This window comes from Hemiscyllium ocellatum, chromosome 7, assembly GCF_020745735.1.
Source record: "Hemiscyllium ocellatum isolate sHemOce1 chromosome 7, sHemOce1.pat.X.cur, whole genome shotgun sequence".
Classification (NCBI taxonomy): Eukaryota; Metazoa; Chordata; class Chondrichthyes; order Orectolobiformes; family Hemiscylliidae; genus Hemiscyllium; species Hemiscyllium ocellatum.
Genome location: NC_083407.1, coordinates 74,217,288 through 74,238,614, shown reverse-complemented (window position 1 = coordinate 74,238,614; position 21,327 = coordinate 74,217,288). Strand labels below are relative to the sequence as shown.

Here is a 21,327-nt window from a genome sequence, read left to right as displayed (position 1 = left end):
TGGTTGGGGCTGCAGCAAAGCCATTTAACTTGCGATTTAATTACAGCTGGTTAGAGCCATACCTCAGTTAAGGAAGATGGCTCTGGGTTTTGGGAGTCAAGCATCTCACTGCTGGGACATCGATGCAGAGGTTCCTCAGGGTTAAATATTTTCTTTGCACCCATTCAGAGATGTTATCACACGCTGATGGAGCAGCTGAAACTTGAACCCAGGCCTCCTGGCTCTGAAGTAGGGGTATTGCCATTACATCAGGGGTACTGTCCTCAGTCTAACCATATTTAGCAACTTTGTCAAGGAGCATCCGTCCATTATGAGATCAGAAATGTGACTCTGCAACCTCAGTGAACAATGTTTAGCATCCTTCATGAATCCTGATGAAGCAGATTGTATCCAAATGCAGCAAGACTTGGTCAACTGTTATGCTTTGGCTGATGTATATAAGTAACACTTGTGCCAGGCAAGTACTAGCAATATTTGCCTCTTGACATTTGGTGGTATTACCATTGCTGAACTCCCCCACTGTCGACATCCTGGGAGTTTCCATCCACTAGAAACTGAGGCTGAGCAGTCATATCAATACTGTGGTTACAACAGCAGGTAAGATGCTGGGAATTTGGCATCAAGTAACTCAGCTTCCTACTCCTTACACAACCTGTCCGCTATCTGCAAGGTAAAGGTCAGGTCTTTGATGAATGCGCCCCATTTGATGGATGCAGATGCAATAATGTTCAGGAAACTCCACACAAAGAAAACAATGCAGCTCCCTTGATTGACGAACTATCTTTTTAAGGATTCACTCCCTCTGTTACTAGCAGTTGTTGCACTATGTACCATCTACAATTGTGGTTTCTAAACTCTTTAAGGATAAGATCACTTTATGAGTTTAAGTGCAACCCAGGATCCACATTTAAGAAAATCTAGAATGAAGAGTTTGTTTTTCATCTAATTTAAATCTAAAAGCAAGTATGGATAATTAATTTTTTTCATCTCCCCAAGTCTCATTATGACAACACATAATGACTGCACCTTATCGTACAGTACTTTGAAGTCTGGATTGTAGTTTGAGACCGCTAATAGTATCCAATCTATCAGATGGTTTTATGTGAGGAGGGTTTGATACTTTGACTTGATTATCTTCATTTGGGAGAACACTGTCATGGGGTTTGTGAAACCAACCTAAGTTTTAGCTTTAAAAGCACAGTGACAGCTTGAAGGTCAATGTGTTGGATCTACAAGATGCACTGCAATACCTCACCAAGACTACTTATGCAATACCTTTCAAACCTGTGACCTCCACCACCTAGAAAGACAAAGGCACCATAAATGTGAAGACATGTGGAGACACCACCATCAAATCTCTCATCCTGACTTGGAACCATATTAGGGTTACAGGGATAGGGTAGCATGTGAGTCTGGGGGGGCTGCTCTTCAGAGGGTTCATGTGGACACCATGATCCAAATGGCCTGCTTTCTCACTGTCAGGATTCTGTGATTCCATATTGCGGTTCCTTCATCATAATTGGGTCATAGAGCATTGTGGATGTGTCTATATTACATCATTGACAGCAATTCAAGAAAGCAGCTCACCAGCAGCTTCTGAAGGATATTTGGGGATGGACAAATATTGCTGGCCCAGCCAGTAACATTCTCATTTCATTAATTAATTTAAATAAAGGGTTAGTAGACAGATGTACCAGGAAACAAGCAGCAGCAACAAGAGCAAAAGAATGATTTTACACGTCTCGCTAGCAAGTCAAATAATTTAATGATTATAATCTTCTGTTAACGCTGAAGCAATATATTCATGATTAATTCAAGTCTAAGGCAATGCCCCATGGATTATGAGAATTAAAATAAAGCACTAAACAAATATTCAAATGATGAATGCTACCTTCAGTGCCTGAGTTCTAGCTATCCTCATCATTGAACTGAATGAAATCATAACTTAGTTTAATGCTTGGAGTAATACCAATTTTTTTGAAGTAAAGTCAATATACATCCTAAATGTTCTATTTGGTTGTTAAGTTTTACTATGCTGAGGTTATGTCTTGAGTAAGCATCTTCTGTTGCTTGGCAATACTACAACAGTAATTTATAAGTAGAAATGTATCAAGTTAGCAAAAACAAAAGAAAAAAATGAACACATCATCTCTAGGCTATATCCCTATATTGTTCGATGGTTCCATTTTTTAAAACTTTTAACTAGTTGGAATTGTTGGAAGTCAGACTTGGACAAGTCAAACTGCTTAAAAATGCAAGGCCACTTTTCAAAGTGGAGGTGAGAAAATACAAAAATCACCCTCAGGGTCCCAACCACCTGAACACCCATCAAAACCCATCACGGTTTTAGGTATGCATTTGCATTACTCGGTATTAATACATTGGCTGTCAAAGACAGACCAACTCAAAAGAATTTCTTGGATATTCAGAGTATTTCTAAGCAGGTTTTGAGAGCGTTTTGGCAGATAATTGAAGAAAAGGTGCTGCTTCCATTGTTTTCTCTCAGTAAAAGTAGCCACAGAAACAGCTATAGAATAAAAGTCATAGCTGCAAGAATTTTCAATAACTACAATACTTGCTACTATTGACGTATTCAAGAAAACACCTAATCAACATCAACTTCCGTTTGTAACCTTCCATCTCAAAGTCTATCAAAGGGCAATACACCATTCGTTCTCTTTCAGTCTTTTGTTTTGGATACTGTTCCCTTCTAACTTCATACCTGTGTGTGAACTCGGTGACTGTATGAAGGCTGTATGCTTGCTATTACTTCTTAAAACTATTTTCCTCACATTTGATCATGCATAAGCTTGCTCTTTCTTTAACTCAACAAAAATTTGTTCATTGTCTCCCTATTGCTCACAGCAAAATATTATTATCTCACTTAACCTTTTACAATCAAAATTAGCTATAGTCTTTTGCAAAAAGAACTGCAACCTTTGTGACCAATCAGGGAAGTTGAGCAGAAGGGAGCCAGTTCACCCCTTCTCACTCGGTTGGAACAATGTATAAATCTTAAAGTAATATTAGCAAGTGGCATGTGGGCTACTTCGTACTATAGTATTTCCCACTCTTGAGCAGACTGGTCCACTATCTTTATGGGGGTGTTTGGTTTCAGATTGGTCCACTGCCACTTTGGGTGTATTCGCTTGTAAATTAACCTTGGAAGGAAAAAGCTGACAAGGTATATCTGCAACCAATTACAGATAAAATGCAATGTTGAATAAGAAAACTAGCTGTTGTTGTCTGAAGCCCATGGTTATCAGGCTTCTGTCACAATCAGAGCTGTTACTGCCTTTCTCTGCTACCTTGCTGATGCTTCATGGCATTTCTAGCTTATATGTTGTTAAAAGTGCTTATTATCTAATGCTACCACTGACCTGATCAGGGGGATCAAAAACTATTAACATTTTTCTTTCAGTGGCTATCAAGATCTGCAATTTCAGGTCAAACACTTGTTGTGGATTAATGAAGATCCAAAATGGTCCAAATTTCACAGATTCACCCTAGCTCCTTCATGTTGAAATATTCATCAATTGTTATTTGCACTGCCAAGGTCTGTTTCCTTGTCTAACCCTTACGAGGCCAGACCATGTTCCCACCAATCCAAATGGTACAGAGTTGTCTTCCTGTATGTTGTGTAATTTCTAAATCCCAGTCCCAGTAATCTTGCATCCCAGAAACAACCCCTTATAATACATCCAAGATTCTCATGGGCATGGAGTCAATATAGTGTAGGAGGAGATCATTTGGCCTATGAAATCAATGCCGGCTCTCTGGAGCAATCCAGTCAATTGCCCTCACTAACCCTGTAACCTTGCAAGTTTATTTTCCTCAATTGCTCATTTAGTTTCCTTTTGAAATTATAATTCTTGTTATGATGGTAGAAGTCCTTTATAGAATTCTGTCTTTCGCTGATACTAAGATCCTCCTCTAAATGCCTCTTGGTGCCACTATTTCCTCCCAAAATACTGGAGCTCTAATACCAGTCAGAAAATACAGAAGTGGTCCTTTTACTTGAAATCTAATACATTGTATATTTATCTTCCTCAGGTCCTGTCATGCCACATTCCCTTCCTTGTGAGTTCAGTTGAGGATTTCAAGGACCATATTCCAAGGGAAACTGATATGAAGGTAAACTAAGCAAAACACTGCTGGTGCTAGGAATCTGAAGTAAACATAGAGAAAGCTGGAGAAACTCTACAGGTCTGGCAACATCTGTGGAGACAGTAGCAGCGTTAACATTTTGAGTTTGGTATGACACTTCAGAACTGAACTAATTCTGAAGAAGAGTCCTACCAGACCAAAATGTTAACTCTGTTTCACTCTCCACAGATACTGCCAAACCTGCAATTTCTCCAGAAATGAAAGGAATAGTTTGTAACCTTATTTTTAATAGACTTAGGTCATATGTGCTTAAATTTGGAGTCATTTGTTTTTGTGCTGATTAAACAATAGACAATAGGTGCAGGAGTAGACCATTCAGCCCTTCGAGCCTGCACCGCCATTCAATGTGATCATTCCTAATCAGTATCCGACTGGGCCTCCACTGCCCTCTGGGGCAGAGCATTCCACACAGCCACCACTCTCTGGGTGAAGAAGTTTCTCCTCATCTCTGTCCTAAATGGTCTACCCCGTATTTTTAAGCTGTGTCCTCTGGTTCGGCACTCACCCATCAGCAGAAACATGTTTCCTGCTGCCAGAGTGTCCAATCCTTTCATAATCTTATATGTCTCAATCAGATCCCCTCTCAGTCTTCTAAACTCAAGGGTATACAAGCCCAGTCGCTTCAGTCTTACAGTGTAAGGTAATCCCTTCATTCCAGGAATTGACCTCGTGAACCTACATTGCACTCCCTCAATAGCCAGAATGTCTTTCCTCAAATTTGGAGACCAAAACTGCACACAGTACTCCAGGTGTGGTCTCACCAGTGCCCTGTACAGCTGCAGAAGCACCTCTTTGCTTCTATACTCAATTCCTCTTGTTATGAAGGCCAGCATTAGGTAGGACTGCAGACTGTAGAAAACTAATTATCATATTAGTTTGAAACATTTAATTTCGGTAAGATTTTAACTATCTTCATTTGTCAACATAATTCTTGCAAATGGTATACACCTCCTGTCTGTGAATGTTATGTCCTCTCATCATGATGCTTGAATAATGCTTTTTCATTTTGAGGTTTTTAACTGAAGCCCTATTTGTAAATAATTACAATGGTGAAGAGCTGTTAAATGTAAGAAATTGGTGTCAGCAAATGTCATTGGGTATTAGAGAAGTAACTAAGCCAACAAGCAATTGAACTTCAACAACATTAGTCCGACTATTAATTAAATCTTTCTTAAACAGTTCACAGGGACTTGCCAAGCACCAGCTGGTTAACAAAATAAATATGCTCTGACCATCACCAATTGGGTGATGAGTAGGATTGCCAGCCTACTAAGTATGTATTTCTGAAGCTGTCATCACATGACCTCTTACACAATGCAACCTAACTTGTGCATTGCCTTCCCAGCCCTATAGGGAAGAGAACAGATTACTCATTAACTTTCTTGACCAATCAGAGGCTTTGTACTATGTCCAATCATTTTTATCAGCAAAGTGAATTAAAGTTTGCGAAGAATATTTTTTATTAACTTTCATTCATTGCTCCTATAATTTGTGTCCTGTGTTGCCTACATAACGAAACCCTGGGGATTAATCTCAGATTCCTGATTACTCCAGTCCATCCTGGAGAATTGGAAACCCTAACAATTAAACATAATTTTATTAAATAATTGCAACAAATAAATATAGCCAAACATAGAAACAATAAGACACCTACCAAGTAAGTAGATTGATTCTCTGATTTCCTACCACCATCATTACACCATATCCAATCGCTTTATTAAAGCTCGTGTCAACAATTAATTAGGGGTTTAGCTTGAATATATTGTGATGAAGTATTTTTGTCATTTTTTTTCGATTAGTGTAGAAGTATAGATTTTCTTTTTAAAAAGATTAAGAACATATATTCTCTCTTTAAATAGCTTCCTTCCTAAGATGTTTGCATTATTTGATTGTAAAAGTGGTTTCTTAAAATACACAGGTTGCAATGAATGTGTATGAGCTTTCTTCAGCATCTGGTTTACCATGTGAAATTGACCCAGCATTGGTGGTAGCTCTGTCATCACAGAAGTCAGGTATGTGCTACAAATCAGTGCATCTTCCAAGAGGAGACATTTCATAATTTCACCTAGGAGATTTGCTTAATTTTTGGGAGTTCTAGTGCAAACTTGAAATGTTAGGTAGGAATATTCATAGAGCCTCTACTGTGTGGAAGCAGGGTATTCAGCCCTTTTGAGTCTTTGCTGACTCTCCGAAGAACGTTTTACCCAGATCCAGCCCAACCCTATCCCTGTAACCTTACACTTCCATTGGCTAATCCACCCAACCTGCATGCTGTGGACAATTTAGCATGGCCAATCTGTTTAACCTGCACATCCTTGGACTGTGGGAGGATCCAGAGGAAACCCACACAGATGTGGGGGATATGTACACTCACATGATCGCCCAAGAGTAAAATCAAACCTGATCATAATTCTGATAGATTCAAAATAGAACAGTACAGCACAGTACAGGCCCTTCAGCCCTCGATGTTGTGCCAGCCTTTTATCCTACTCTAAAATCAGACGACCCTACATACCCTTCATTGTACTATCTTCCACGTGCCTATCGAAGAGTCACTTAAATGTCCCTAATGCATCTGACATTACGACAGCCAGCAGTGCATTTGTTGCACCCACCAGTCTGTGTGAAGAACCCATCTCTGACATCTTCCCTAAATCTTCCTCCATTTACCTTAAAATTATGTGCCTCGTGGTAGAATTTCCACTATGGGAAAAAAGTCTCTGGCTATCCACTCTCTCTATGCCTCTCAACATCTTCCACACCTCTATCAAGTCCCCTCTTGGCTTCCTTCGCTCCACTGAGAAACGCCATAGCTCCCTCATCCTTTCTTAAGACATACCCTCCAGTCTAGGCAGCACCCGGGTAAATCTCCTCTGCACCCCGTTTCAAGCTTCTACATCTTGGCTATAATGAGGTGACCAAAACCGAATGCAGTATTCCAATTGTGGTCTAACCAGGGCTCTGTAGAGTTGCAACATACCCTTGCAACTCTTAAACTCAATCTCCCTGCTAATGGAAGCCAACACAACATATGCCCACTTAACAACCCTATCAACTTTGGTAACTTTTGAGGGATCTATGGACATGGACCACAAGATCCTTTTGTTCTTTCACACTGCCAAGCATCCTGTCTTTAACCCTATTTTCTGCATTCAAATTCAACTTTCCAAAGTGAAGTACTTCACATTTTTCCAGGTTGAACTCCATCTGCCACTTAGCAGCCCAGTTCTACATCCTGCCAATTTCCCATTGCAACTGTCCTCCACACTATTCGCCTCTCCATCAACCTTGGTGTCATCAGCAAACTTACTAACCCACCCTTCCACTTCCTCATTCAAGTCATTTATAAAAATCACAAAGAGTAAAGGTCCCAGAAGCAATCCCTGCAGAACCCCACTGGTCACCAAGCTCCAGGCTGAATAATTTCCCCCTCTACTACCACCTTCTGTCTTCTATGGGTCATCCAATTCTTATATTCAGACAGCCAAATTTCCCTGTATGCTATGCCATCTCATTTTCTGAATAAGCCTACCATATGTGAACCTTATCAAATGCCTTGCTAAAATTCATGTAGACCACATCCACTGCTGTTCCTTCATCAATGTGTTTCGTCACAACCTCAAAGAATTCAATAAGGTTTGTGAGGCATGATCTGCCCCTCACAAAGCCATGCTGAGTATCTCTAATCAAACTATGATTTCCAAGTAATCCTAAATCTTGTCTGTCAAAATCCTGTTCAATACTTGGTCCACCATTGATGTAAGACTGAGTGGTCTATAACTTCCAGGTTTGTCTCTCTTCCCTTTGAGCAAGGAAATAACATATGCCACCCTCCAATCATCTGGCACTACTCCAGTGGACAGTGAGGACACCAAAGATCATCGCCAAGCATACAACAATCTCTTCCCTCGCTTCCTGTAGTAACCTTGGGTATATTCTGTCTGGCCCAGGGGAGTTATCTATCCTTACGTTTTTCAATATTTTCAGCACGTCCTCCTTCGTAACATAACCTGTTCTAACATATCAATCTGTTTCATGCTGTCCTCAGAAACGTCAAGGTCGCTGTCAGTAGTGAATACTGAAGCAAAGTACCATTAATGACCTCCTCTACTTCCTCCGGCGCAAGTTCCCTCCATTATCCCTGATCAGTCCTACCCTCACTCTGACCATCCTCTTGTTCCTCACGTAAGTGTAGAATGCCTTAGGGTTTTCCTTAATCCTACCCACTAAAGCTTTTTCATGCTCCCTTTTAGCTCTCCCCAGGCCATTCTTCAGTTCCTTCATGGCTACATTGTAATCCTCTAAAGCCCTGTCCGATTTTTGCCTCCTCAACCTTCTTCCTCTTGACAGATATTCCACTGACCTTGTAACCCAAGGTTCTTTCAACCTATCATCCCTCCCTTGCCTCAATGGGACAAACCTGTCCAGCACTATCAGCAAGTGTTTCTTAAACAGCCTCCACATTTCTGTTGTGCATTTCCGTGAGAACATTTGTTGCCAATTTAGACAGCCCAGTTCCTGCCTAATAGCATTGTAAGTCCCCCCCCCCCCCCCTCCCCTCAATTAGTTACTTTCCCGCATCATCTGCTCCTATCCCTCTCCATGAGTACAGTAAGGGTCACAGAATTGTGATCACTCACCAGACTACACTCCCACTGAAATATCTGACACCTGGCATGGTTCATTGCCAGGCACCAAATCCAATATGGCCTCCCCTCCAGTCAGCCTATCAACATATTGTGTCAGGAACCCTTCCTGGACACAACTGACAAAAACTGCTCCATCCAAACTACTTAAAATAAGTAACTTCCCTAATCTTGATTGGAACTTAAGTCATCCATGACAAGACCCTCTGTTGCTATTTTTGGGGGGGGGGGGGGCTGTAGAAAACTCCCAATGAAGTGACTGCTCCTTTCCTGTTTCTGACTGTCACTCATACTGACTCTCTAGACAAACCCTCCTCAACAATCTCCCTTTCTGCAGCTGTGATGCTATCCCTGATTTCACGGTGACTCCACCACTTTGACAGCCCCTCCCCAGAAAAAATTCCTTTTGAAACATCTGAACCTAGGAACATGCAACAACCATTCCTGCCCCAGTGGTATCCAAGTCTACTTAATGGCCACAAAAACATTATTCCAAGTCCTTGCTCTAAGTTCATCACCCTTATTCCTGACATTTCTTGCATTAAAATAGACAGGCTTCAACCCATTACACTGATTTGCACCTTTGTCCTATCCAAGTGCCTATCCCTCCTCACAGACTCTCTGCACACTGTATTTGGCTGTTCACTACCTACTCCATCATCTGATCTGTAGCTCAATTTCCCTCCTCCCTGCCCATCTAGTTTAAACCCTCCTGAAGAGTTCTAACAAACCTCCCACCCAGGATATTGGTGCCCTTCCAGTTCAAGTGCAACCTGTCTTTCTACAGGTCCCACCTTTCCCAGAAGGTATCCCAATCATCCACATATCTGATACACTTTCTCCTACACCGGCCCGACAGCGACGTGATCATCTGTACTCGCTCTCTATTCTTAGCCTCACTATCACATGCCACTGATAGCAATCTTGATTAATACTCTGCTCGTCCTCCCTTCTAGCTTCCAACGTGACTCCCTATACTCTTTTCAGGTCCTCCTTCCTTTCCCTCCCTATGTCATTGAACCAATGTGTCCTACAACTTCTGGCTGCTGTCCCTCCCCCTTCAGAATCCTGTAGACTCAATTAGAGACATCCCTGACCTGGCACCCAGGAGGCAAAATACCATCTGGGAGTCCCGCTTGCGACCTCCGAATCTCCTGTCTGTTCCTCTCTCAACTGAGTCTCCTTTCTCTATCGCTCTCCTTTTTCTCTACCCTTCCATTCTGAGCCACAGAGCCAGGCTCAGTGCCAGAGACTTGTCCACTGTGGCCTTGCCCTGGTAGTTCCCCCCACCCCCCCACACACACACAACAGTATCCAAAGCAGTATACTTATTGAGGGTAATGGCCACAGGGGGTCCCTGCACGGTCTGTTTATTCCCTTTCCCTCTCCTGACGGTTGCCTTTATACTGTAACTTAGATGTGACTACCTCTCTATAACTCCTCTCTATCATCCCATCAGCCTCCTGAATGATACAAAGTTCATCCAGTTCCAGTTCCAGTTCCCTTACACAGTCTGTGAGGAGCTGGAGTTGGGTGCACTTCTCACAGGCTAACTGAGCAGGGACACTTGTGGTGATCCTTACCTCCCCCATCCTGCAAGAGGACCATGTAACTGCTCTAGCGTCCATTCCTCTCTGCTCTAAAATGCCCAGAAATTGAATAACTGAAAAAGAAGTCTTACTTTATCAACCCCCCCACACAGTTTATTTTTGTTTTGGGGAGGACGACAGATGGGAGACACTACACACATGTAGTGTCTCTGGTTTGGCCAGAGCCCAAATATATCTGTTCACGTGCCCAACAGTCCCAGTGACAGCATCCCCTCCTGTTGAACTTTTGCTCCACCTATTCATGAGGTAAGTATTTAAAAGGAAAATTTACCTTCCCAGTTAGATCAACCACAAAAGTATTGTGTGTCCGAGCACGTTTGAAGGGCAAGTGGGCTGCTTTTTCTCTTATTTCATAGCAATAATCTACTCATCGGCATACCATTACCAACATAAAAGGAAATTATTTGAAGCCAATGTCACTAAAACTCAGAAATTGGAGTATCTGGGTTTGGAGATATCATACTAACTATAAGATATTTTTACTGTTTAATACAAAATATTTGATGTTTCTGAAAAGTGAGTATACCTAAATCCTTTTCCAGAATTATTTCCAAGTGTCTCATGGTCAGTGTCATTAATACATTTCTTTCAATTCTGCTTTCATTAATTTGATATTGACTGCAAGATTAAATGTCTGCTAAAAGAGAGCAGGTAATGGAAAATTGTGTATTGCACTTGCAAGGATCTTAAAAAAGAATCTCTGGAACTCACCTAATTGGAAACTGTGTGGAAACGGGACAAAGTTTACAGAAAATTATACTTTTTAGCCACCTTTTATTGTATTTGCAACTTCTAGAACCATTGATTCATTTTTGCGCACACAATGTTTGTTATAATCAGTTTGTTTTAGTTTTTGAATATGAAGCATATTGGAAAAAATATTTTTAAATTGAAGACCAGTAAATAAGAATTTCATTTCAGTCAATGTTATGTAAATGGGTCAATAAGACTTCAATTTGTCCAATTTCATACACGTGAGAAACAAAAGTACCACATTTCATTATAATATTTCCTTTTGGAGACAAGTGAATCATTGTGTTGAGCCAGACGTTTTCTTTTCAAATTTATTTCTGTCATATAAAGTTACCTTTTTGGCCATTATGTTCACATTGACCGTCTACAGCGACCATTCTGTTAATTCCATTCCCTGACCCTCTCACCATCACTTTGCAATTTATTTCTCTTTTTGGTGTTTATCCAAATCCTTTTTGAAAGTCACTAATGAGTCAGTCCAAACCTTATCCACTTACTTTGTTTTTCAAAAGAAAATCTTCTTGTTCATGTTGATTCTTTGCCAATCACAGTACACCTGTATCTTCTGATTCTCAACCTTTCTGCCTATGGAACCTCTCATGGTTTTGAACACCTCTCCACGTCTCCCCTTAACGTTGTCTTGTCTAGAGAGAGAGAGAATGCACAGCTTCTCCAATCTGTCTACATAATTAAAATCTCTCATCACTGGAAACACTGTCCTCAATTCTCTCTTTATTCACTGTAAAACATTGACATGTTCAAATGCTGTGGTGCCCACATTTGGTTGCATCACCCCACTTGAGTATAAGAAATAGGAGCAGGACAAAACTCCAACCTGCTCTACTGTTCATTACAAAATGGCTAATCTTTGGCCTTATTTCCACTTCCTAATCTCACCTATCCTTGAATTTTCCTGAGACATTAAAAATCTGTCTATCTCAGTTTGAATATCTTTATTAAGAAATATCCACAATTCCTTGTGGTAGAGAATTCCAAGATTCATAGCATTTCTCTCTGTCTCAGACTTAAGAAACTATTCTCAACTCGGAGAAAGTGAGGACTGCAGATGCTGGAGATCACAGTCAGAAAGTGTGGTGCTGGACAAGCAGCAGGTCAGGTGGCATCTGAGGAGCAGGAGAGTTGATGTTTCGAGCATAAGCTTTTCATCAGGAATGTGAAGTGTGGCCCCAAGGGGGCTGAGAGATAAATAGTAGAGGGTGGGGCTGGGGAGGGAGTGGGGTGGGCAAGTAGCCAGGACTGCAATAGGTAGATGAAGGTGCAGGGGTGATGGTGATAGGTTAGAGTGGAGGATGGAGCAGTTGGGTGGGAAGGAAGATGGACAGCTAGGACAGTTCAAGAAGGCCAGGCCAAATTGGAGGGTTGAATCTGGGATAAGATAGGGGAGGGGACATTATGAAACTGGTGAAATTGACATTGATCCCGTGCAGTTACATCCCCCCCACCCCCATAACGTTTCTGATGAAGAGCATATGCTCAAAACATCTGCTATCCTGATCCTTGGATGCTGCTTGACTGGCTGTGCTTTTCCAGCGCCATACATTTTGACTTAAGAGGCTATACCCCTGTTTCCAGCTGTCCCTCCTCTTCCCTCCCAAAGCTGAAGCTAGTTGGAATATGATAGTAAATCATTTCATTCAATTTTTTCCTGCCAATCTGCATCAGATGAAAATTGACTCAAGGGAATTGAAACTGTAAGTAAAATTAGCACTTTCCATCACCTGCGATGCAAAATATCTATGAATATGTATCACATTTTCTTTATTCCCTCAGAATTTACTCAAATGTATACTGTATATTTTAAAAAGTGAACTAAAATCTATAGAAGTGCACCATTTGCTGGTACAGTGGAAAGACATACTGCTAATAAGATGTAGGAGCAGCATTAGACCATTCAGCCAAACAAGTATGCCATTATTCGATCGTGAATATGTTTCTCAATCCCATTCCCCTGCCTTACCCCTACTTTGATCTCCTTACTAATCAAGAACGTATCTGTCTTTGTCTTCAATACACTCAATGACTTGGGCTTCACAGCCCTCTGTGGTAATGAGTTCCACAGATTAACCAGCCTGCAGCAGAAGGGATTCCTCCTCATCTCAGCAGTAAAGGGTCATCATTTGGAGTAGCTCAGTGGTTAGCACTGCTGCCTCACAGCACCAGGGACCCAGCTTCAATTCCAGCCTTGGGTGACTATCTGTGTGAAATTTGCACCTTCTACCAGTGTCTGTGTGAGTTTCCTCTGGGTGGTCCGGTTTCCTCCCACAATCCAAAAAGGTGTGCAGGTTAGGTGAATTGGTCATGCTAAATTGTCCATAGTGTTCAGGGATGTGCAGGTTAGATCCATTAGTCACGGGTAAATATAGGATATTTGGATAGGTGGATCTGGGTGGGTTACTCTTCGGAGGACTGATGTGGACTTGTTGGACTGAAGAGCCTGTTTCCACTCTGTCAGGATTCTGAGGTCCTACTTCATTTTCTACTAGTGGAAGCATCTTCTCCATATCCATTCTTTCCACGTCTCTCCGTATTCTGTAAGTTTCAATCAGATTCCCCCTCACCCTTCTAAACTCCATTGTGTACAGTCACAGAACCCTCCACTGTTGCTCACCTGACAAGCCCTGCATCCCCAGGATCGTTCTTGTAAACCTCTTCTGGGCCACCTCCAAGGTCAGCACTTCTTCCATTAGATGCAGGGCTCAAAATTGCTCTCAGTATTCCAAATGCAGTCTGACCAGACCGTTATGCAATCTCAGCAGTATATTTCTATTCTAGTATTGTAGGCCTCTTGAAATGAGTGCTCACATTGCATTTGCCTTCCTAATTGCCAGCTGAACTTTAAGAGAATCCTGAACCAGGACTCCCAAGTCCCGTGTGATTCAGATTTCTGAAACCTTTCCCTGTTTAGAAAATAATCTTTGTCTCTTCTCCTACCAAAATACATGGCCTCACACTTTCCTACTTTGTACTCCATCTGACACTTCTTTGACCATATCTTTAGCTTCTCTAAGTCCTTCTGCAGTCTTTCTGCTTCTTCAACATTACCTGCCACTCCACTTACCTTTGTATCATCTGCAAACTTGTTAATTTAAATCACGTTTTAAGTCAGCTCAGGCTATTGAGATTAAAACTTTCTCTTCTTTTTACTGCCCAAAACTTGACAGAAATATGGCAGTCTAAGCTCTTAAAATGAAGTAAGTGAAATAGAGTACTGAATGAAGTATTGTGAAAGTAGAGTTGAGGCATTCTGTTTGGGTTTGTTCTAATGGTGTTGTGAAGTCATAAATCCATTTACAAGCACAGATAAAATTCTTGCTTTTATCTTTTTTTGGCAGTATAGGAGTTGACTGTGCAATTGTTCTGGAAGTTGTTGATTCATAACTGCTGCACGGAAAAAAAATATAATTCTATTCTGATGCTCTTCATCTTGATTAGTATTCTGGTTTCTGTCTTTTAGACAAGCTGGAAATTTTATCTGGGTATCAGTACAGCTGTAAATATTTACTTATGACCTCTGTAAGTTAGACTTAATTAAATTTTAAACAAACCTGTAACTTCCTGTAACCAGGACAGTGGGTGCATTTAATAAATAAGCAGTGAAGAAATTTTCCATTTGTGGGTCTGTGATTATTGACCTTTCCATAGCTGTCCCTGCAAAAAAGCTCAATGGTAGTGAAAATTTAAAGTAGTAAAATAATGTACCATTGCTAACACAAGTTGCCAGTAGAATTCCATCCTTTAGGGACTGCTTTCCCAAATATTTACCTCTTAAAATTTGGAGAAGAAGTTGTAATTCTTAATGGATCTCGAGTCATATACAAAGAAACATACAGTCTGTGCTTGGATTGCTGAAGTATCTCTGAAGACCTTCACAAATTTTACTTCAGTATTTACACATTTAGTCTTAGTTTTCCTTCATTTTCCTTCTACTTCCAGGACTTTTTCCCCAACAATATTCTATTATATCACTCGTCAGCTGGACTGTGCTGACTATGTAACTCTGCTTCAATGTTCAGGTGAAATGTCTTAAATTCACATGTGTTTGCTGAAAGATGTGCATTTATAATAATAATGTTGGAAAGTGTTTAGTGAGTTTGGCAGCATCTTTGGAGAGCGATGCAAATAATATTTCGGCTTAATGACCTTTCATCAGAATTGCTGCACATTGCAGCACATAACTTACTCTTTTCGATGTATTTCAGTAATGCTCATATTGAGTAAATATCCTGACAGGTGTATTTGGAATTTTTAATGGAACAGTTTAGAAAAGAGTGAAAAGCACATGAATTTGAGTAATTGTTTTTTTTGCTTGTAACAAACTCTTATTTTAGTTAATATTTCTTTCAATTCTTGACAGAGAACATTAGTCCAGAGGAAGAATATAAAATTGCCTGCCTCCTCATGGTGTTTGTTGCTGTGTCGCTTCCAACTCTAGCCAGTAATGTTATGTCTCAGTACAGTCCTGCTATTGAAGGTAAATATTGATCCTCCAATATGATATGTTGAGGGCAAAGTGATGGATGCAAAGATTTTAATTTTATTTGCTGTTTTTTAATAATATATGATTATTGTGTATCTGCAGTTATTGTGGTGTTAATCATCTATCGGAAATAGATTTGGTGATCACAGTTGTAAAGATGAACTCTTCAAGTTTAGGTTCATGTTGCTTTACACAACCATGAGATCAGATTTTCAGCTCTTCAGGGTTGAAGGCAAACAGCGGAAGCAGTTGAAAGTATAGCCTTGCCCAAATCTGAAATTGTTGAGCTTGGAACCAGACATGAACTCATTCTTCCCATTAACTACAATGTTCTTTTCATTGTCAAGTAAAAGCAGGTTGAGTAGGACCAGGAACTGGTCCAAGGATGTCTTGTCTCACCCAAGTTGTCCACACACAAATATTTGCAATCAATGTCTCATGTTACTTTGAATATTATTGAACTGGTGAAAGGGAGTTGTTCAAAATGGTAATGATGGTTTGTGGGTTACTTTCTAAGAAACTGGGAAGGTTTAGATTGCAGCATTCAGAGCTTGTGTGTACGTGAGAGCGAGAAGGATTTTTTTTTTTCAAAAGTTGTTGACATCTTTCCTTGACCCTGCTAATGGTTCAAATTTGTACTTCACGGAAAGTAAGAATCTCTGACCATGATTCTAGTTTTATTCAGGACAATTGCTCATCTTAATGTGGGCTCGTGGAAAAATTCTCAAGAACATCAATACACACTCAAAGTTGTATCACTTAGTCAAAAATTGAGTCCTGGGATACCAAGTGCAAAACATCAATGCGTAGAAATGTAGGTTAAAATCAAGTGACAGAGTAAATTGTCTGCATTGGATACCATGTAGTTTTAATTCGCAACATGATTACTATAAATTCATATTGTTTTGCAGTTTATGCTGTAAATGTTTAAATAAAAATAGTAGAAATATTTCCTAATAAAAATTTTAAAATGTCAAGTGTTCAGTGATTATTCTTAACTCCACTGTAACTTACTAAAGGCTCTATTTTATTATGCTCCAAACTTTATTAATATACTGAGCCTACTATACTGGGCTTTCCAAAGTCCAAATCTCCAGACACATCTTCAGTTTTATCAATATACAAACTAGTCAGCACCTACTAGGATAGTAAACTCAGTAATAGAAAGATGTCAAGTGAATAGGACTGTCCTTCTAAACCTATATAATTGAGCTTTTACCAACTCGGTGAATTGAGTGGCAGTGATCCTATATATATATATATATATATATACACACACACACACACACACACACACACACACACACACACACACAGTATATCAGAAGGAAAACCAATCTAGTGTTAAATATTTTAGGTTAATTTCTTCTGGCACTCTTGATATTTTCTTTTTCGGTTCATTTCTTCCAATGTTTTCCTGCTGCCATCACATTAAGAAGGTAAGTTATTCTGTTCATAAAATTGTATGTTATTGTTTTACCTCCCCACATATGACACACAGCATTGTGCCGGTAAATGACTGCTGACAGCTTTTATTATGTCAGTATGTCTCCCCATAGAATCAGGTCACATCCAGGTCTGGAATTAGTTGGGCTGTCTATTTGTAACAGTACCAGTGTCTCACTAGCACCTGTTAGAGAGAAGCCAAATTAACGTTTCAAAATCAAGATGACTCTCCTTCAGAGTTTGCTCTCTGTCCACAGATGCTGCCAGACCTGGCAAGTTTCACCAATACTTTATTTTTCTTTCTTCAGATTTCCAACATCTGTAGTAACTTTACTTTTGTTAGCAATATCTCGTTGCTGCCCAAGTTGAAGAACATGGCTCATTTAAACCACACTAGTTCTCTCTAGGTGTTTGAGCAGCTATTAAGGGGATGACTTTATGCTACTTTGGTTCATGAAGGGAAAGTTTCTTCAAATTCATGATTGACTCTAATTTATGGTACCAGCAAAGTAGCCTTACATTTTCAGAAAGCACAGTTAAGGCATAGCCTCAATATGTTAGAAATACCTTCTTCAGTTCATGTCATAGAAGGCATTTGCCTTTCTCTTCCTAAGGACAATTTGCTATCTGTACTAAACAGTCTTTGAGGATGTCATAAATAGTGGGGGAGTCCAGTAAAGCGTGAAAAATTGAATATATCTTTTGGTGCATAAATATACTTGATTTCCTGCAATTACTTTGCTATCAAATGGTTAACAAGACAATTCTGACAAGTGAAATGTTATTTTAATGCAGTACACAAAGAAGCATTGTTTGTAGGTAGGACATAGGAACAGGAGTAGGTTATTAAGACTGTTGAGCCTATTCCTCTGTTCAGATCCCCTTGTGATGAAGCCAACATACCATTTGCCTTCTTTTTGATTGTTTCACCTGCATGATAGCTTTTAATGTCTGTGAACAAGGATGCTGATGTACCTTTACAGACTAACATGTCCCAACCTCTCCCCATTTAAGAAGCAATTTGTCTTCTATGTCTGTACCAAAGTGTATAACTTCACATTTATTCACATTATGGTTCATCTGCTATGATCTTGTACCTTCACTTAGACTGTCCAAAGCCTCTTGAGGTTTTCCTGCATTCTGTTCACAACATGCATTCCTACCTAGTTTCATGTCATCAGCAAATGTGAAAATCTTATAACTGGGGCAGGTCCTTCTACAATAATGCACCTTTCACCAGTGTGAATTGGCTATAATGCAATTGACAAATAGCAGACATTTAGGTAATGCAAACTTTTACTGAACAGGTATAGCGATTTTCTATTTGTGATCTTCTACAGTCTGATTTTCTATAGTGCAGAGGAACACAACTGTCGTGTTACAGCAGAACAACCTCTACCTACATTTAAATCATTTACTCAGATTGTGAGCAGTTGTGACCTTTCTATTCATCTTTGCATCTGAAGCAGCTCTCTATTTAGGTCATGAGCTAGTATGATAAAGGTGTGCCATTCATGCGAACAGAAGGCAATAGATCTGTCCAAAATCCAGTATCAATGCAGAATAGCAAATATTTTCAGTGGAATGAATTTCAGCACATTAAGGGATAATACACAATGAACTGAGTGAAGCCATCCTCAAGAAATGGATTTCTTTATATACCACATGAAAGTGTGCAATCCAGAGCAATAATTATTATGCTGTGTCTTTATGTAGTATGCTTCCAAAAGTTTGATCATTTAGTTGAGAGATGATGTTGATTTTATTTGCTGTGCATAGGAAAATATTGTTCTCTTACTTTTGGTCTAAGGTAAATTTACATTGATCAAAACCCTGACAAGATGAATGGTGACATGGAAAGATCCTGAGTATTGAGAATCTCAACCAGGGCCATTTTGTGCTGTACAGCTGCTTTTCCTTAAAACAAACAATCAACTTGTTAAGAATCCTGTAAATTTTGCAAGTGGTGCAGAGGGCATAAAGTACCATTAAAATTACCATTTTGAGAATCTCGAAACAGGGGAATTAAGACTGAGGAGAAGGTCATAATCATCTGAGAAAGAAAAAGGTTAATGTTTCCAGTGTGATCTCACTGTATTTCAGCTTACCAGTATATTTTTTTTCTGCTTGGAGGTCGAAATATCATTTATTTAGTATGGTTTAACAGGGTTTTGAAATTAGAGTTGCTGTTGTCATGTCAACATTACTGTGTCATATCAAATTTAGGACAACTAAAACAATTAACAGGAGTGGATGCTATGTACCTCGCAGGACATATTACTTAAGCTGTTATGCTGATTGTTGCTTTAAAAAAAACTTTTCTTTTTAATTATGCAGGGCATTGCAACAATATTCATTGTTTGGCCAAAGCTATAAACCAAATTGCTGCTGCCTTGTTCACCATTCATAAAGGAAGTATTGAAGACCGTCTTAAAGAATTCCTTGCCGTAAGTAAAATTCTGGTTGTTTGTTTAAATCTAGATGACCCCTTCAGTTCAATAGTACATGATACTTCAAAACTGAAAGGCAGGTAATAAAACCAAGTGAATCAAAATGTACAGTGAAGTTCCAATATCCACTTTCCAGTTATTAATGCCACCTCAGCTCCTGTCTGGCATAAGTCAAACCTGCAGCCAAAAAAAAGTTAAAATCCATTTTCTGTCTGTACTGTGTTTGTCGTCATTCCGGTTTTTCAGCTATTGCTGTATTGGTTTGAAATCAAGATGTAGGGGTGATGGTCTTTTGTTATTATCCGGTTTTCAAGTAGATTCTCTCTATTAGAACAGTGGTGCCAATTTTAGAAGCCGATATATTTAATGTTTTATTTGGTATCAACATCCTTAAACCTTTGTTAGCTCCTGTTAATAATTTTCTTTGTGATACAAATGAAAAAAGGTACATAACACTAATTGGGAAATAATGAACTAGTAACTTGCCTCTATATAGGTACATATTTTCAAAGTTTACCACATAGCAGTTCAGGCTAATTTTGTAATGATACCATTATGTTCAAAGATTGCCAATTTAAGAGGCACTTTATGACTAGAGCACATAACCCAAAGTGATAGCTCAGTACAGTACTGAACTACATTTGTGTGCTATATATCAAGATACGGTCAGCTGAGACCTGCTGTTCTGGTGGATGTAATGGATCACAATTAACTTCAGGCTCCCCTGCCAACAATTGTTCTCAGCTAGCACAACCATACCACATTAATTATCAAGTGAAACACTTAATCTGTTGTTTGTAAAATCTTAATGTAGAGTATGACTGCAGGTTTTACATAATAACATTTCAAAAATAATTCAAAAACAGAAATTCCTGGAGAAATTCAATGGGTCTGGCAGCATCTGAGGAGAGAAGATAAAGTTCCAAGTTTTGAGTCCAGTGACTCTTTTTGGAGTTGTGAAGAATGATTACTGGACTTGAAATGTTAACTCTATTTTCTCTCCACAGATGCTGCCAGAGCTGCTGAACTTTTCCAGCAATTTCTGTCTGTTTGCTTCAGATTTCCAGCAACTACAGTTCTTTTATTTTACTTCAAAAATAATTTATAGGCTATGATCTGCTTGGCACGTATAAAAATGCAAAAGATATGATATGATTACGAATCTTTGTTTCCTTCAGCCCTTTGAGTTGTTCCTAACTTGCAAGTTGAAAGTGTGACTGTGTTAAGTCAAAAAGCTCCAATTCACTGAGTTTTCTTATAAACCCAGAGTTCTATAATATGTTAATTTTACAGTCAGGTTTTTAAAAAAAAGTTTGTATTGTGGGAGTGCTTGACCATAGTCCAAAAAGTGTAAGGTACTACCTTTTGAAGCAGTGCATACTATACAACTACAGAAATGTAATCCCATAGTGTGGGAGGTTAGAGCCAGTGAATGACGAAGCAAGATGAAGAGATGAAGCTTTTATTTATGAACTTGAAGATTAATTATTGGAAATTGTCTCTTCATTTTTTTCTTTTGCAATCCTTTTCTAGCATTTTTAGAATGTCCCTTTATGTATGACAGCCAGAGATCCTGATTTATGCTGTTATTGTATTTACTGATTTTCTTTTCCTATATTGAAAAATATAGTTGAATGAAAAAGGCTATAATTCAGCCTGTTAAGTAAGGAAAAAAATTACATAAACAAATTAGTAATTAGGTGATCCAGCTTTACTTTGTGGATGCTTCGCTGAAGCTGAGTCGGGAGGAGCCGTGT

General features: G+C 39.4%; 1 protein-coding gene across 1 annotated transcript in view; it reads left to right on the top strand.

The window, feature by feature from the left end:
• The window catches only part of nckap1 (NCK-associated protein 1), a 201,914-nt gene that overhangs the window by 170,820 nt on the left and 9,767 nt on the right, over positions 1-21,327 (top strand). The window contains exons 26-29 of the mRNA XM_060827346.1: positions 4,054-4,134; positions 6,086-6,179; positions 15,552-15,668; positions 19,458-19,567. Coding sequence (XP_060683329.1) covers positions 4,054-4,134; positions 6,086-6,179; positions 15,552-15,668; positions 19,458-19,567 — 402 coding nt within the window. The remainder of the gene's footprint in view (positions 1-4,053; positions 4,135-6,085; positions 6,180-15,551; positions 15,669-19,457; positions 19,568-21,327) is intronic.